Source organism: Mus caroli, unplaced genomic scaffold (genome assembly GCF_978045245.1).
Source record: "Mus caroli unplaced genomic scaffold, Mus_caroli_1 scaffold_10, whole genome shotgun sequence".
Classification (NCBI taxonomy): Eukaryota; Metazoa; Chordata; class Mammalia; order Rodentia; family Muridae; genus Mus; species Mus caroli.
Window position 1 is genome coordinate 115826303 of NW_028227265.1, and position 18395 is coordinate 115844697.

Genomic DNA, 18395 nt, shown 5'->3' on the forward strand with positions numbered 1-18395 from the left:
GAGAAGCTTGAGAACCACGGCGTGGGCACTTATAAGACTGCCAGAGGCAGGCGGGGCCCCTGCCCCTCCCATTTCAGACTCCAGGTGCTGCTGTTGCTGCTGTCAATCTTTCTGTCCTGTGACTCAGCAGCTACACCCAGCTTACAAGACTTAGCAGGGCTTGAAATCACTGTTTGACTTAAGCTGGAGACAGATTTGGGGGGGGGGGCATGGGAGGAAAGTTAACTGCCTGACCGACTGTGTAGCCCCTCATAGAGTGCATGCAAGGAAGAAGTAGCTTCCCAATCAGTTTTTTCCTAGACTTCCCTTAGGGGTCCTCCTTGCTGGGGAGAGAGGGTGGTTGGAAGCCCAGAGCCTGCCTGGGGAGGTGACACTTCAGGGATATCCAAGGCTGAGATGGGACATGCTTCTCTGAGAGTCACTGTGAGCCGTGCTGACATCTTGAGAGAGGAGACACGGAGGAGGTAGGGGCAGATTGGTACCAGGTCAGGTTGGTGTAGGAAGACCACTGCATCCGATGGGTGTTTCTGAGAGGAGCAGTTGAGACATTTAGGGGTAGTGTTCAGGAAGGAGGCAGGTGGCTGTGGTGTTTGTTCACCATCCAGTGAATTAAAGCTCGTGACTAAGGAATGTCAGTGTCAGTTTGAGAGTAGCGCTTTGAGCAGAAAGCTTCCCTCCACTCCTTGCGAAGGACGCTGTGCGAGGCAGCATCGCACACTAAATGGTCAAAGCAGAGCCAGCCCCTTGGCCGTTACTCGTGGCCCGAATTCCAGATCCGGCCCTAATTATTATTGTCATTACTAATTCTAGATAAGGTCTCTGTGTAAATCAGGCTGGCTTTGAACTCACTGTGTAGCTGAGGAGACTCTGAACTTATGATCCCCCTGCCTCCACCTTCTGGATGCTGTGGTCACGGGCCTCAGTCATCACGATGTGTTAATATGGTGCTAGGAATCGAGCTTTGTGCGTGGGGCAAACATGAGAGGTCATCAGGCCTCCTCTGCCTGTTATGCTCCAGGTGCTTGACAATCTGAACTGTCAGCTAGCTGTAAAGGGTGTTATATTTCCAACCTGTCCCAGAGTGTAAACTCGCCAGAACGTCTTGCTGAGGTTGGAAGACAGGTTGAACCACTACAGTGAACTGAGCACTGTTGTAGGACGGTGTGTGTGTGTGTGTGGGGGGGGGTTGCATTGTCCATGTTTTCTTGAGAGTATAAAGGAAACTCTTAAGAGCCTAGGTTACTGCCCTGTAGACCTAGCTTACTGCCGCGTGACATTAGGACAAGAAGCCTTGGGGCCTGCAGGGTCATGAACAGTTTAAAGATGGAAGAAGCTACCTCCACTCACAGGTTCCTGCCTTCTCCTGAGAAATCAGCCTCTGCCACAGCTCAGTATGGCCTTGGGGCAAGTTTCCAGTCTAGAAACTCTCAGCTCCGATTCTCAGGGGTGGGCAAGGAGTACGGTCCTTCCCAGATATGGGATGCCAGACTGTGTGCTCCCAGCTGCTTGGCCGAGGAGTCTGATGTCACTCGTTCCCATCTGACTGCAGGTGACCAGACCCTGCAGCTACAGCAAAAAGTCCCACTTTGACTTCGAGGAGGAGGACGTGGACAAACTTGAAATCCGGTGAGTGCCTTACAGAAAGTGATAGCATCCAAGCAGCGAAGGTCAGTCACTTAAACGGGTTCCAAACTACGGAGATAGCCCCAGCACATCACAGCAACAGCCGCCTGGGGGTCTCATCCCAGTGCTGGTTTTACACCCCCTGTACTTGCTACCTGCAAAGGTCTAGGATTAGTTTTAGAAACAGCCACGGGACAAGGCGGTCCTCTTCCTCCTCCTCCCTCTTCTCCTTCTCCTCCTCCTCCCCCTTCCTCTCCTCATTCTCCTCCTCCCTCTCTTCCTTCTCCTCCTCCTTCTCCCTCTCGTTCTCTTCCCTCTCCTCCCCCTCCCCCTTTCCCTCCTCCCCCTCCTTCCCCTCCTCCTCCGCACTGCCCTATGGGAAACTCTGCTGCCACCCAGCAGACTCAATCTTCCAGGCTGTTTTCTGAGGAGAGTCTCACATGAGTCCCTAAGGCTTTGGTTACCCCTGCAGAGCCATCTCCTCTGATGTTACTGATTGCTTTTGGGTCCTGTATGGGTCCTGTGTGGGTCTTCATGCCCTGTTGCTATAGAAACCAAGTCTTCTGCCAAGGTTGGTATGCACCACATCCTCCCCCTGCGGATTCCTAGATCCATCTAAGTTATTTGGGGGAGCATGCTGGCCGTCATGTGATCAAGCTTGCCAGCAGGACCTTTCATCATAGGGGGTGGGTTCCAACATACATGTCTTCAGTGAAGCCAGCGGCCATGCAGGTGTGCTCTTTAAGACTGGCAAAGATGACTGAAGAACAGCTCGGTCTTCTACAACGTCCTTTTCCATAGCAGTGCCCTAGTAGCCAAGGCATGGTAGAACCTTATGAGACTTTCAGCTCTCTGGCTGTGAACCCTGCTGAGCCATTACTGGGAGTGGATACCATGCGCCCAACCAGCTGATATTCCGGTGCAGGTTTTCAACCCCTAATCTGAGAGAATAAGGAGAATTCTCTTGGGGAAAGAGGATCCCTGAGTGACCCATTCTCCCCAGAAGCAATGGACACTGCCATGGCTGCAGACTGTGTAGCTTGTGGTCCAGCTGCAGGCTCTCCAGAGGGTAGACCTTGATCATAGTTCACACCCTACAGTCTAGTGGTTGTTGGAGACAAAGGGAGGGTTCTTAAGTTTTCAAAGAAGGACTATCGGGTGTCTTAGGTATAGCATCTGCCCTGGCTTGCTATTTTGTCTTGTGGGCAACTGCTCAGGCCTGTGACATCTCTATTACTCTGTGTGCTGGGCCCACAGAAACATCTAGGGCAGAGCCAAGGCCTTAGCAAATATCTAATGCTTGCTTAGGGACCTTGGGTTACTGCTAGGTGAAAGGACCCAGGTCATAGCCAAGAATGGAACAGCTATTTGGCTCTGCCATTGGTAGTGACCCCCAGTAGTTCCCTCCTACAGACTGAGCTGGGGGGGATCCCCACTGGCTCCCAGACTCAGGTATCCTGTCTGCCCACTGCTAGTGCCTTGCACTGAGAATCAGAATCTCTGCTCCATACTGCATCCAGGTTCACCTGCTCTCAGTGAAAGCCTTCACAGGCACACTCTGAGAACAGGAGGCCTTCGCTGCCTGCCCGCCCCAGGAAGCAGGGTCCCTCCGCCCCTGCCCACCAGGTGACCCTGCTTGGGGAGAACTGAATGGCACTTGCTGATCTCTTTCAGAGTTGACCTCTGGAACGCCAGCAACCTGAAGTTTGGGGATGAGTTTCTCGGGGAGCTGAGGCTCCCTCTCAAGATTCTGCGACACTCTAGCTCTTATGAAGCCTGGTAAGTGTGCAATCCAAGGTACAAGGCGGGGAGGGCAGGGTAGTTACGCAGAGGACCCCGGGCCACGCCAATCTTTGACCCTAACCGACCACTGCCTGCTCCTACTTTGCTTGGCTTGCTGACCAGCTTCTGCTCTTACAGTGGGTAACACTCAGAAGACAGAGCTGACCATACCGAAGGGAAGGGCATAAGAAGGGTTAAAAGCAAGTTTTAGAATTTGGAGCAGCTTTGGGCCTCTTCTGGGAGAGCGTGTCAGCCATCTAAGTGGATGCTTTGCTGGGGATGGTCTTCCTCACTGTCCAGGGTCCCTGCTCAGGGCCGGTTTGCAGGGTGTTGTGGGTCTTTCTAGCTCTTCAGACAAACTTCCTCTTGTCTTGGAGTCTGCCGAGGCTCTCATAAAGCTTGCTTTCTTCTACCTTCTCATGACTTTATTTTTGGTTCCTCCAGACACTCTGCGTCTTCACTGTATCCCATGTTTGTTTCTTTAAAGACGTGAAGCACGTGGGTCCCAGTGTCCTGTTGTCCAGTGTCTTGTTGTCCTGTGTCCCATGCCAAGTGTTACTCTGAGGGCACTAAAGTAGACTCCTGTCCCAGGAAATTGACTTCTAATTCTACAAAGTTCCCTTGCGAGTTCCATGGCCAGGTTCTAGGACACAGGGCTCCACCTCAGCCAATGACAAGCTGCCTGGCCAGGAACACGTGGGTAAAGAGCGATGGCCAATGTGAGCCGACACAGAGACAGAGACAGAGAGAGAGAGAGAGACAGAGAGAGACAGAGGGGGGGAGGGAGAGAGGGGTGATCAGAATGTACTGTAGTGACAGACTACCAGCACAACCCAGGTTTCTCTTGTGAGAACCACACTTGTGTGAAAATGGTCCCCATTTGTTCTGAGCAACGCCATGGTATGGGAGCGCTAACCTCTGAGAATGCTGACTACAGAGCTCTTGGCCTCCCGGCCTTATCTTCTCCTAGCAGCTCCTCTCTTTCCCAGTCCCTCCCTCATCCCTCCTGCTTCAGTTTCCGCTCAGCCTGTATGTCTATGGTTCTTCTACAGGAAACACTCTGGTGGCCATGCCCCCATAATATCCTGGAGAATAGCCATGGAGCCTCGTCTTTCTGCCTGAGACCCACTAGTGACAGCAGAAGCTGTCTAGGGGCAGGGCACTGGGCTTCCCTGGGAGGACCCTGCCCTTACCTGCTGACCCATGTCCTTCCTTCCCAGGTACTTCCTCCAGCCCCGAGACAACGGCAATAAGAGCCTGAAGCCAGATGACTTGGGGTCTCTGAGGTTAAATGTCGTTTATACAGAAGACCACGTCTTCTCCTCTGAGTACTACAGCCCACTGCGTGACCTGTTACTGAAGTCTGCGGATGTGGAGGTGTGTGTCAGCCGTATTTACTGGCCCAAACTCCGCTCCACAGACCTACTCTGTATGCCACCTGTCAGGTTCTGCCTATTCGAAGCATACTGAGCTTTTGCCACCCTGTTTCCAGTGTCTGGGCATGCCTGTGCCCATTTTGCTGTGCATGTGACACTTAACCCTCTCAAGTTATAGCTGCAGGGGCCTGGCCTACTCAGGCTGTTCCAACTCTAGTGCCCTGCTGGATTGGGGATGTGGTGGGAGTGCGCTTGTGCCACACTTGCACTGGCAAGGGCACGCTAGAGCAGTGGTTCTCGACCTGTGGGTCGTGACCCCTTAAGGATCAAATGACCTTTTCACAGGGGTCACATAACAGATATCCTGTATATCAGATACTTACAGTTCGCAACAGTAGCAAAATTACAGTTAGACGGAGTAGCAACGAAAATAATTTTATGGTTGTGGGGAATCACCACAACTTGAGGACCTGTATCGAAGGCTTATAGTGTTAGAAAGGTTGAGAACTTCTGCACTAGGGGTGTTAACACAGATTTTCATGCAAAGAGCCATGGGTTATTTAGTAGATGGAAGGGGCGAGTCCCTCTGCAGGGTGGCCTCCCTGTGCTGTCATGCATGTGACCATAGAGTGAAGGTCTGGAGTCACCAGGTGCCAGCCTGTGGATGGGACCCAGCCTGCTGAGGGTGGGTACCACATCATGTGCTTACTGCTCATCCTGCCCCTCTGCCCAGCCTGTCTCAGCCTCAGCAGCTCACATCCTGGGTGAGGTGTGCAGAGACAAGCAAGAGGCAGCCATCCCGCTGGTACGGCTCCTGCTGCACTATGGCAGGGTAGTGCCCTTCATCAGTGCCATCGCTAGCGCAGAGGTGAAGAGGACCCAGTGAGTTCGCCCTGCTGCCCCACCCCTTCATGCCCCTCCCCCTCGGACCCCTCCCACCTCCTGCTCCTCTCACCTCTTGCCCCTTCCACCTCATGCTCATCCCATGTCCCTCCCACTCCATGCTCCTCTCACCCCATGTTCCTCCTACCCCATGCCCCTTCTACCTCATGCTCCTCTCACCTCATGTCCCCTTCCACCTCCTGCTCCTCCCATCTCCTGCTCCTCCTACCTCATGCCCCTCCCACCTCATGCCCCACCCACCTCATGCTCCTCCTACCCCCATGCTGCTTTCCCTGTACCCCAGCCTCATACAGAGATCCACTCCCATTCTTTGTACCTTCCACTTGACTCAGCTGCCCCCACCTGTCTATATCCTGGATGGGAAGCTGGGCCCCTGGGTACCCAGTGGTTAGACTGGAAAGTAGCCGTCCTAAACTGCATCTGTGCACAGCATTGGTAGGAAGTGAGGGTGTCAGGCTCTTCAGGAGCCAAACAGGTCTCTGACCCTCTTTAACAGATTCCCTTATTGGTTCTCTCGGAAGGTAGCATTTCTGGAAAGATCCAGAAAGGGTGGGGAGGGGGTGGACTGGTCCCAGGCTTCAAGGACCAGTTCTGTCAACCCTGGTGAGCTCCAAGTTTTCCTGGAGATCCCCACTACTGGGTCAAAAAGGTTGAGCCTGTTCTTCCCCCTGCCCCCCGGAATAGCAAGGTTTATCCTAAGATGCCCTTGATAAGGAAGGAACCAGAGTGAAGGGGTTGCGCTGATCAGCAGCCAGTGATGACCTGGCTTTGCAGCCTGGGGCTTTTGCTGGTCCATCCAGCTCTGCACATCAATAGCAGAAGAACTGTTGAGATAGAGCCCCAGGCCTGCCAGCCAGCATCCATGACCCACTCAGTGGCCCCACTCAGGAGACTTTGCTCCCTTCGTGCTGTGACAAGGCAGATAACACCCCATTGCTGTCTTCCAGGGATCCCAATACCATCTTCCGAGGAAACTCACTGACATCCAAGTGCATAGACGAGACGATGAAGCTGGCGGGCATGCACTATCTCCATGTGACCCTGAAGCCCACCATTGAGGAGGTGAGATAGCCCTGGTCACTTCAGCATGGTGATCAGGGCTTCTATATGAGACAGAGCTACCCACGGGGATCACGTTAGCTCTCATAGAGGACATGCTGTATGTATCCCAGAATCCTCTCTGCCTTCGAATGGATTTATGGATGTAGATGATGTAGATATGAATAGATTGATGGAAGGATGGATATAGATGATTGATAGATGATAGATAATATATAGATGAATAGATAGAGATGATAGATAGGTAATGTAGAGATAGATAAATAGAGATGATTGATATGTAATAGATAATATATAGATAATAGATAGGTATAGATGATAGATGGATAGATAGATAATATAGAGACAGGTAGATATGGATGATTGATAGATGATAGATAATGGATAGATAATAGATGATAGATAATATAGAGATAGTTATAGATGGTTGATAGATGATGATAGGATAGATATAGATGATGGATAGACACATAGAGATGATTGATAGATCATATATAGATGGGTAGACATAGTGTCTTTCATGTCCAAACTCCCTTCTCATAACTCCACCCCTCACATGACTTTTGTTGGATGCCTTTCCAGTAAGGTGGGTTGTGAAAAGCGGGTTCTTTACTTTGTGTGCAAATGTAAACTAGAACAGTGATTCACCTATGAGCAGAACCCTTGCAGCACTCGAGAGGAGCAATGTCCTTAAACCTCTGAAGCATCTCTTCACCAGTAAACCCTGTGGGTGGGACCTCACGGGACTCTGGGATCACATGGGGGCTCTGTGGGGTCAAGGATGGTCCTTAAGGCAGCTGCAGCCCAGCCCAAGTCTAGCGATACTTCCCCATGCCTGTAGCTGTCCAGCAACCATTGTGGAAGCTGCCTCCAGGAGGGCCAGCTTCCCCGGGAAGCCATCCTCGGCTCCATCTGCCCGCCTCGTGCAGCACCTCTTAACGCTCTTCCAGATCTGCCAGAGCCACAAGTCCTGTGAGATCGACCCTGTGAAACTGAAAGACGGCGAAAACCTCGAGAACAACATGGTAAGGCACCTGCTTTGTTCTGGGACACTTCCCAAGGCCGGTCACCCGATGGGGGTTCTGCTCATGGCTGTGTGGACACTGTTTGAAGATCCCAGTCAGGGTGGGGATATCTGGGCCCTAAACCGCTTACCCGACCCTTGGCTGTGAGTCCAGTGTTGAGCTCACAGAACCGTTGTCATCGGATGCCCTGTTCCTACCTGTCCTCCACTGCCTCTCTCACTTGCCTCTTAGAAGTTCTTACAGCTCCCACTGTCTCCTGAGGGCCCAGACCCACCCCACCCCATGAACTCCGCCATGTCTCAGCTCGGGACAAGCAAGCATCTTCATGTGAAGTGTGTCAGACTGCCTGAGGGACTGTCATGTGTTAATGTCCTCTTAGGAGTTCTTACAGACCAGACTTTACTGGGTTCATGCTTTCAAACAGAAGTGCAGGTTCCTTGGGTCCTAGTGAAGTTCAGTCTACATTCACTGACACTGGGCAAGAGAACCCAGGGGATGGGTCACTCTACTTACCTGATGTGGATCTTTCACAGAGAGGGTGTTTGCAAGCATCATGGAGGGCTGGGCTCCACTATCCCGAGGCATGGCCAAGGCTGTCTCGGCCTTGGGGAGACATGGGGTCTAACTGTCCCATCTTGCAGGAGAGCCTGAGACAGTATGTGGATCGCATCTTCACTGTCATCACCAAGTCCGGGGTGAGCTGCCCCACCGTCATGTGTGACATCTTTTTCTCTCTGCGGGAGGCGGCTGCCAAGCGCTTCCAAGGTGAGCCAGCCTGGCCGAGCTAAGGGATGGGCTGAGCTAGGGAATGAGCTCAGCCACGCCCACCCTCTTGGCTCAGAATCCCCCAGTGTAAACATGGCCTCCCAGAACTAACTGCCTTTGTATGTTTTCTCGATGGGGTCATGAATTCTGAGTTACTGCCTTGCTAAGAAGACCAACCCCTTGGGGGCCTTTCCCTTACCAAGAACTTCAAGTGTCAGGGATCTGGGAAGAGGTTTCCTGGGGACCCTCTTCTTCAACCTGTTCCTCATGCTGGCTCCTGGAGAAGCCGAGATGCCCTCCCCACAGCCCACCTTAAACTGAATGCCTTACCTCCCCCAATACCCTATCCTCATGGTAGCCTCCCTCCACACCAGGATATTCCTCAGAGTCCTTGGCCTGTCCTGTACAGACCAGACTAGACCTCTCAGGCTGCCCCTGCTACCTCCAACCCCATACCCCAGTATCTTTCCTATCCTAACCCCTGCCCCACCTACACCTCTCTAGGCCCCACACCTACCACTCTGAGCAAACAGCCCCCATGACTACGCCACACAGGCCGGAGCTAGGTGTCTCAGGCCAGAGCACCTTGCTCCCAGGTTCAGCCTCTAGGAGACAGGAATCTTCAGATGTCCTGCAGACCCCAAAGCTCTGAGATCGCAGGACTCTGAAGGCTGGGGGTTGGGGGGAGGAATTTCCAAAACAAAAAAGTTATCATTTCCATATGGGAGCAGACCTCCCAGCAATGATCTTCAGGAGGCCTTGGTGAGTGAGGTTACACCTATGACTTTCAGCTGCCTGACTGTGTCCTCTTGTGACATAATGAGATTACCAGATCGGGAGACAGAGAAATGGGCAAAGAGATAGACAAAGATACAGAGACAGAAGGGTGACCGAACACAGAGATGTATGGACTGAGGAGAGAGATCAGAAGATATAGAAGAGATACAGAAACAGGAAGAGAGACAGAGATAGAGTCTCAGCCAAGTCTATGGGGCCCTTGAGAATTGCCAAGCAAGATGTAACCCATATGCCATGCTTCTGTTCCTACTGAAACTGTCCCCTGTCTGCTTCAGATGACTTGGATGTGAGGTACACCGCTGTGAGCAGCTTCATCTTCCTCAGGTTCTTCGCCCCTGCCATCCTGTCCCCAAACCTTTTCCAGCTGACACCCCACCACACGGTAAGTGAGTCGTCCTGTAAGCCAGCCAGCCAGTCCTTGTCAGCTAGGCAGCCCACCTCAGCCAGCCAGTCCTTCTTAAGTAGCAAGTTCCCCTCCGCCAACTGGTCCTCCCTCAGCAGCTGTGCTTCTGTGAGTGGGAGAGAGGGTGGGCTGGGCTTCACTCTGATGGAAGAATCAACACTACTTTATCTTATTGTGCATTTCTGTACGTGTAGGTATATCTTGGTGGAGGGATGCACAGTCAAGCTCGGATCTCTTTCTTCATGCCCCAGCTGTTTTGTTTTTGAGGCACAGTCCCTCACTGGGATCTGGAGCTCGCCAGTTAGGCTCGACCAACTAGCCAGTGAGCTGCAGGGTCCTGTCTGTCTCCACCCCTTCAATACAAGTGCACACTACTGTGTTCCACTTCTCACATGGGCCCTGGGGATCAAACTCATGCTTGTATGACAACACTTTACCAACTAGATGTCTCTCCAACCTCCATTTAATACTATTTTATATAGTAATTCATATCTGTCCAGGGTCTTAACTGATGCTCTCTATTAGTGTCCCCCGCACCCCCATCTACTTAGGGTGCACATGCCATAGCTAAGCCCTGTCTGGGCAGGGCATAGATTTCTAATGGGGCAACAGATAAATGCCTGACAGAGGCAAGATGTAGGAGAATAGCCCCCTGCTAGGGCATCACAACAAGACCTGCTGGAGCTTTCTTTGGTTTAAGTTAAACCCTCTGTCTTAGTTAGTGTTCCATTGCTATGAAGGCACACCATGACCAAGGCAGCTCTCATAAAGGAAACATTTAATTGACTTTGGCTAACAGTTTCAGAGGTCCAGTCCGTTATCATCACAGTGGGAAGCATGAAGCATGACATGGTGCTGGAGAAGGAGCTGAGACAGCCGGGACAAGACTGTCTTCCTTAGGCAGCCAGGAGGAGGGTCTCTTCAGCACTGGCTGGGGCTTGAGCATAGGACCTCAAAGCCCACCCCAACACACACAGTGACACACTTCCTCCAACAAGGCCACTCCTAATAGTGCCACTCCCTGGGCCAAGTGTATTCAAACCACCACACCCTCCAAGCCATAGCAAAGCTGCAGACATCCCTAGCAAGGTTTGTGGGTCCCCAGCTAGGGCTATAGTGATCTGCAGGACTGCTCTAATTTGAGAGAGCCCTCGTCATATCAGGCAGAGATTCTCAGCTAGCAATACTAGGAAGCTGGGGTCTTGATGAATCAGGCCCCAGGCAGCACTGATCTTCTCGAATCTTTACTGGTGCATATATTCCACACCATGGTAGGTTTTAGACAGTGCCATTCAGTGTATTACCTTATTCTGGGATTAACAGTTGCTCTTCTACAGAACAAAACCCACATCTCTCTCGTCCTGTCTCTTCAGGACCCACAGACTTCTAGAACCCTGACACTTATCTCAAAGACGATCCAGACCCTCGGCAGCTTGTCCAAGTCCAAGTCTGTAAGCCTACACTCATCACACTCTCTTTATGACTGCTGGAGGGTTTGGGTTTGGGGGTTTTCCCTCTCTGTAGAAGCCATAAATGAAATGTTTTGCGTACAGGGGAGGGTATGTTTATCACAGTTAAGAGGATAGCGAAGATAATTAAAACCTGTGTCTCCATCTCTCCGTTGCAAAAATAAATGGTCCAGCATGTCCTGCTGCCAGGACAGAGAGCCTTTAGCCATGTGACTGCGCTTACCAGTCATTGTGGGGAGGCTCACTGACCATGGTGATCGGATCAGGCTCATCCCACTCTTTAAACGGACAAGGTAGCTGAGCCGCCTCAGCTTTGTCCCAGGACCTTTAGCCATAGTAGGCCAGGCATATGATATTGACCTTGCTGTCCTGGGATGTTGGGGCTGAAGACATAGACCCAGGAAGGGTCTGCAGCTGCCCTTCATCCATATGCAGCCTTTGTATCTCGAACAGCAGCAGATGCCCTCTGGCCCCTTTGGTCATAAGCCTCCATTCCCCTTCATCTTGTGCCCCAGACGAGGTTGGTGCTGAGGTCTCTGGTCTGCCCTGAACTCCCATTCTTCTAGACTTACCTTAGCTTTGATCCATGCCCACCAGGCTTTGTGACCACATCTGTAGCTATTTGTAGCCAGCCCATTAACCCAGTTCCCAGGTGTCAATGGGTGTGTAAAGATGTGCTTTGTGCCAGAGGCTTCAACGTAGACTCCCTAGCAATCTCTGTGGCTGGTGTTTTAGCTTCCCTGCTGTATGTTGAAGCCTCTAGGTGGGGCTGCATGCGTTCACCCATGTGATCTGGAATTGCCACACCTGTCACTGTTACAGCTTTCAGATGATCTGGGCCATGAGCATCGGTGCTGGTGGCTCTCAGCAGTTCACCCGTTTCCTTTTAGGCCAGTTTTAAGGAGTCGTACATGGCGACATTCTATGAGTTCTTCAACGAGCAGAAGTATGCAGACGCTGTAAAGAACGTAAGTGTCACCCGCTTGAAGGCACAGAGAGTCTCCCACACCCTCTCCATGGTCATTCCCACTACCTGTCTGCCCACTTTAACTGAGGCTGGTACGCCAGCCCTAAAAGTCACCATTGACTCTCTTCAGAGTCTAATACGGAGGCTCACCCTCAGTTTTTTGCACCAAAGGCCTTCTATTATTAAGTTACTTTCTGTTGCCATGATAAAAATTAACCGCAACCATCTTGGGGTGGGGGTGGGGTTATTTGGCTGACACTTCTACATCACTGTCTGTCACTGAGGGGAGTCGGGCCGAGAGAATCCATAGGGGAATGCTATTGGCTAGCTCATTTTTCATAGCTTGCTCCGCTTGCTTTCTTACACCACCCGAAACCACCTGCCCGGGTTGGCATCGCCCACTGTGAGCTGTCCCCTCCCACGTCAGTCATAGTCAGGAAAGTGTCCTAGAGACACGCCTACTGGTGAGTCTGATGGAGGCAGTGTCTCAACTGGGGATCTCCCCTTCCCAGATGTGTCCAGGTTTGTGTCAGGCTGACCAAAACTGTCCAGCACAGGTCTCACGTTGCCTGTGTGCTTAATGCCCATGTGTGCTGCCCGAGCCCCAATGCAGTAAAAAAGACACTTCAGGACCCTGGGCTTTGCTGCCCGAGCCTCGACACAGTAGAGAGAGACCCTTCGGGACCCTGGGCTTGTCTTTTGCTCTGCCGGTCAGAAGCAGCTTATACAACTTCTCTCTTGGAAGTCATAAAAGTCCCGGACAGGGAAAGGGTAGAAGCTTAGGGTGGCCTTCAACTGATGGAGGGAATCCAAGGAATAGAACGGTCACACACCAAAGCTGGGGACCTCAGCCAGGCCAGGCGGAGCTAGTGGGGTTCCAGATGGGCTAACACCTCCCTCCCATCAGGACCTCAGGATGTACCAATAGAACCTGCCTTAGGCCCACGAAGCTCTAGTAGCCTCCTCCCTAGCACACATGTGGCTCCTGGTGACAGTCCCAACAAGGTCACAGCAGATGGACAAGACCTGGAGGGGTGGACTGGGCTAATATACTGGAGACAAGAGCAACACCCCCCACCCTCACCCCCCGCCCCAACTCTCCTAGGACTCACATCCCCAGATCTCTCCACTGGGTTCAGGGGCAGTCTATGCATCCCAGCTAGGGCTCCGCAGCAACAGACACTGCCCACACGTGTCCTCTTCTAATGATCTGATCTCCTCCTACCTCAGTTCCTGGATTTGATCTCATCCTCGGGAAGAAGGGACCCCAAGAGCATAGAGCAGCCTATCCTGCTTAAAGAAGGGTAAGGAGTTGACAGTTGAGATCGTTGTATACTTGACTTCCTTCTCCACGCACCCCCCCCCCCCGTCCCTTCCACCCCACAGTCCTGCCTGAGGGGCCTGGGGATTGCATCCTGCCCTTGTTTGCATCAACTTTGACAGACATGCCTGCTTCCCATGAGCCCTGCCCCACACCCCAGATCCCAGCCCCTAGTTGAGACTGTTTGGCTAGGTCCACGTCCCCTTGTGTCTCTTTGGTTCAAGCTTAGGCTATCTGTAGGTAACCATTAAGCTGTCCTACCTGCATCTGTTCCTTTTTAATCACCTTCTACTTTAATCAGGTATTCAACAATACATTCATGACACCATGTGATATGCATTTCATTCACAACCTCAAAGCACCAGGTTTGTCTCATAGTACTTAGCACAGTGTGGAAATGGCTTACAAACCTTATGCTGGCGGTAACAAACTTGCAGGGTAACTGGCGGTTGCGGGAGAGGTGCGCCCTCTCCAGCTCTGCCAACACACTGTCAGGCTGAGGTCTTAGACTTTTACCCAAGACGAAAGCACTGCCTGTTCCTCTTGAGGGTCACATCCTCAGGCCGAATGCTGCCCTACACGGTTAGCTGCAGCATCATCTACATCCGTGTGCAGTGGTAACTGTACCGTGCCGTGATTAGAGAGATTCACTCCCACCTCTGCCACGGCACTCCTCTGTCTGCCAACACAGAGCTGTGAGGTCAGCTCTGCCCATTTCAGCATGTTCACTGGGTTAAGTCAGTCCTGCTCAGGTGAGGCCAGAGGGCCTGATTGCAGCCTCAGCTGATCTCTAACCACCAGGAATGAAGACTGCCTCTTCCACCTCATAGGGAAAATGGGTGGCCTTAGAAAAAGTCACCGCTGCAGGTGGTGCTTGGGTCAAAAAACTGAGCATGAAGATTTATGTGAATCCATTACCAAGGAATCCGCAGGTTCTTCTCTGTACAGCCGCCTAGGGCCACACACACCCGTTCCTCTATCCAGTAAAGTCCAACATTCCAAATGATGCAGTGTTCACAAATTCTACACAAACCCCTTATGTTTATGGGTTGAAGAAAGTTGTGTTTTCTAAGAAAGTACTAGTACAAGGTAAAGCTGCTCAAAAAAACCCAGAGCGTGAGCCCTTCATCATCCGTCTTAGCACTAGGAAGTAAAGTGACAGGGTTCTAGTACCACTGCCCACCTGTGGCTTGTGAGGACAGAGGATTGTTTTGACCGTGCATCTGGAGGTAGCGCGGGCCCTGACCTGAGAACACTCAGTAAGTGCCATGTGCCCCTTGTGTCAGGTTCATGATCAAGCGGGCCCAGGGAAGGAAACGGTTTGGAATGAAGAATTTCAAGAAGAGGTGGTTTCGCCTGACGAACCACGAGTTCACCTACCAGAAAAGCAAAGGTAAAGAGGTTTTCCATTCCCTCCCTCAGGGCCCAGTAAGGCTGGGAGGCTCTGCCAGTTAACAGTGCAGGCCGACTGTCACAGGAGCCTGGGTAGCAGAGGAGACCTAAGAGAGACTCAGCCTCAGGCCTCTGCTCTGCCCCCTCCCCATAGAACCAGAGGGTACAGAGCTGACGTGGTACCACAGACCCTCCGCCCCTTTTATCTCCTCAATTGTAGCTTCACAGCCCCAGGCACCCTTCTTGAGTCTATCTTGCTCCTTCAGAGCCCCAGAGTGGTGATTCAATAAAGAAAAGAAGGGAAGACCTAGGGGAGATGCTACTTAGCCTGGCCTCTTTGTACCTTATCATGCTAGAACAACAGAGTCCCAGGTTTCAGTGACAGGGAGAGTGCTGAATGGCTCTGCCGTGCCCTAGGTCTAAACTGGATGGTGTGCCACAGTGCTGGAGATGGTGTGGGCCATGTTCCTGTGGGCCCGAGTGAGTGAGACACTGTCACCAGTTAAATATTAATGTTAAATAGTCCCAGGGTTCCAAGGTCCTGCCTTTGTGTATGTGCTGTGCTCTGAGAGCCCAATGCCTACCCCAGCCCCGCATCCAAGATCTTCCTATCTTCCCAGCCTTTGAGAAGGACAGTCACCGCTGGGCCTTGGGGAGCCTCACACCTGGGGTGTGCATCTGAGTACATCTGAGCCCGGCTCTCACACCTTCTTTGCTGTAGGTGATCAGCCACTCTGCAACATCCCCATCGAGAACATCTTGGCTGTGGAGAGGCTAGAGGAGGAGTCCTTCCGAATGAAAAACGTGAGTGATGGCCCCTTCCAACCTGACAGGTGGTTCCTCCTCCTCCTCCTCCTCCTCCTCCTCTTCTTCTTCTTCCTCTTCCTCCTCCTCCTCCTCCTCCTCCTATTGGAGATGTACCCTCCCCCGCCACCCTGCATATCCAGGCCCTGGGGACTCTGTCACCTGAGCACTCATACACCCCACCTCCTTCTCTATCTGACCCAGTGGTAGAACCTACCAGAAGCTAGGCAAACGGCTTGGCACCGGCTGGACTAATAGCCCCTGACCCTATACTGTGTGCCCAGATGTTCCAGGTCATCCAGCCAGAGCGTGCCCTGTACATCCAGGCCAACAACTGTGTGGAGGCCAAGGACTGGATCGACATCCTCACCAAAGTGAGCCAGTGCAACCAGAAGCGGCTCACCGTCTTCCACCCGTCGGCCTACCTGAACGGCCACTGGCTCTGCTGCAGGGCCTCCTCAGACACGGCTGCTGGCTGCACTCCCTGCACTGGGTAGGTCCATGGCTCCACAACCCTGTTTATACATAAAGGCCCAGCTGTTGGCTTTTGCACTGCATCAGGCGAGTCAGGTTAGGTACTAAGATGCAACAAACACCTACTCAGAAACCACGGGCACAGAGCTGTTCTGCAGGGAGCCCTTGGTGTGGTCCTCCAAAAGGCTCTGCCTAGGCTGGTGGGAGCTACAAGCCTTCAAGGTTACTAAGTCCTGCCTGGGGCAGAGATGTCTTCAGGAGTGGTAGGCTTGTGTGGAGGGTCTGAAGATGGGGCAGGGTTCTCTGTCTCTTCTGCCAAGAACATGAATGGCTTGTGCATCCCTGAGAACATGCTCAGCTCACAGATGCCTCAGCCTGGTTCCTCTGCTTGGACCACAGCATATATCCCCTTCTTGGAAACTGGGGCAGGCATTGCCTTCCTGGCCCTGTAGGTAGCCTCTGCCATGAAGATTGGTAGTGCCCCTTGTTTGACTCTTACATGGCTTGTGCACATAGAAGAGGCACTGTCAGCCTCATGTGACAAGCCTGAAGTGGAGGACTACTCAGGGTCACCTACCCTCAGGCTGTCATTTAACCCTCCCAGAGCCTTGGCATCATTATATCCAGCTTCATTAGTATAGAGCCCAGGTCCCAGGAGGGCCTCTTCTTAGAATCTCAGATCTGTGTGTGTGGCCCTGTATTCCCAGAACCCTCCAGGGAAGGGATCAAGGGTTCCCTCCATCTTTAGGCTGTGACAGGAGCCAGAGCCTCACTCATAACCTTCAAGGATGAGAGGACTCATAGACTCATTGTGAGGCTATTCTGGGTCATTCCTACCCCATGTGTCCCCAAAAGACCCTTTCCCATATCACTAATGAGTTCAAAGCCCCCCCACCCCACATAAAACCAGTGTTTAAGAAAACATTCACCATTTTTTCTCTGCTGTCTTTGGACAGTGGGCTCCCGGCCAACATCCAGCTGGACATTGATGGGGACCGTGAAACAGAGCGCATCTACTCTCTCTTTAACCTGTACATGGGCAAGCTGGAAAAGATGCAGGGTGAGGATGGGCCCCACTGTGGGGAGTGGGAAGTGGGGGTGTCAGTCACCACAGCAGTGTCCCTCGGGAGCCTCTGGGGTTCCTTGGTCCCTGTGGGCGTCTGTTAAGCCACTTAAGGACCCGGGAGCTTGGCACGGTTTTAGGAGCAGTTGGTACGAGAATAGTCAGGCTGTGGGACATTATAACATTTTCAGATAGAACTTAACATGCAAACTGTGAACTTCCAAATTCTTTAGCCTTTCTCAATGGCATCTACACAACCAAAAGATTTCATTCTCTTGTGCTCTCCAGAGAGGGGTGTGTGTGTGTGTGTGTGTACGCACATGTGTTACATATGTGTGCACACATGTGGATACACACACAACTGTGTGGGCACATGTGAATACGCCACATGCCTAGCAGCTTGTGATACAGGCATACTGCATGTTGTTTCAAGTATCTGTTACTTTCCCACCCTTTAGATTTAATTTCTTTATAGAATTAAAGCAAACAATGTAGGCAGGATGAATTGGATGTCACCTGAGCAGAGTTTGAGGTCTGTACCTCAGAGAGGCACAGGTGCAGAACCCACCAAAGAAAGTGAACCAGTCACCCACCCCAGAGTCTCCCATCTGTCCTTAGGGATTATGTGATGGGCCCCGTGCACCACTGAAACTGTCCAGTAAAGCCAAGAAGTGGGCCTGCCAAGGTCCTTCTCTTTCTCCTGCTCTGGCCCAGGAGCACTGGTACACGGGATGTGGGTGGATCTCCACGGACCTCATGCCAGTGCCCACACGGGAGCCCAGCCACATCTGCTCTCCCGGCACCACCCCATGTCGACTAGCCTTGGGGATACACAGACAGTGTAGCAGACACGTGCACACATCTGCACAGACAGCACAGGGCACCTGCACGTGCCCAGCCTTGCCTGGGTTCTTGAACACAGCATGGACTCACATTCCTTCATATACATACCTGTCACATCTTCATGCCCAGCAAACCTGGCATTCACAGTACCTACTGTGAAGATGTGTGCGGCCATGGCCTAAGGCCGCTCAGTGACTCAGTAAACATAGCCAGCTGTGGGCAGCTCCAACAACAGTAACTGAAGCAGGGTAAGAGCCTTGGAGAGGATGGGGCCTCTGCAGAGGTCTCGATGGATACTGAGGGTGATTACGCCTGTGTGTAGGTGCCT

The 18395-nt window shown here is 52.2% G+C and overlaps 1 protein-coding gene across 2 annotated transcripts in view; it reads left to right on the forward strand.

Annotated features, from left to right (window-relative positions):
* Rasa3 (RAS p21 protein activator 3) overlaps positions 1-18395 on the forward strand; it is a 111825-nt gene that overhangs the window by 85925 nt on the left and 7505 nt on the right. For both annotated transcript variants that reach the window (XM_085844165.1, XM_085844166.1), the window contains exons 8-22: positions 1550-1626; positions 3298-3402; positions 4626-4782; positions 5515-5663; positions 6632-6746; positions 7694-7768; positions 8410-8533; positions 9607-9713; positions 11108-11185; positions 12094-12171; positions 13401-13474; positions 14778-14884; positions 15605-15687; positions 15972-16180; positions 17118-17221. In XM_085844165.1, coding sequence (XP_085700291.1) covers positions 1550-1626; positions 3298-3402; positions 4626-4782; positions 5515-5663; positions 6632-6746; positions 7694-7768; positions 8410-8533; positions 9607-9713; positions 11108-11185; positions 12094-12171; positions 13401-13474; positions 14778-14884; positions 15605-15687; positions 15972-16180; positions 17118-17221 — 1642 coding nt within the window. The remainder of the gene's footprint in view (positions 1-1549; positions 1627-3297; positions 3403-4625; positions 4783-5514; positions 5664-6631; positions 6747-7693; positions 7769-8409; positions 8534-9606; positions 9714-11107; positions 11186-12093; positions 12172-13400; positions 13475-14777; positions 14885-15604; positions 15688-15971; positions 16181-17117; positions 17222-18395) is intronic.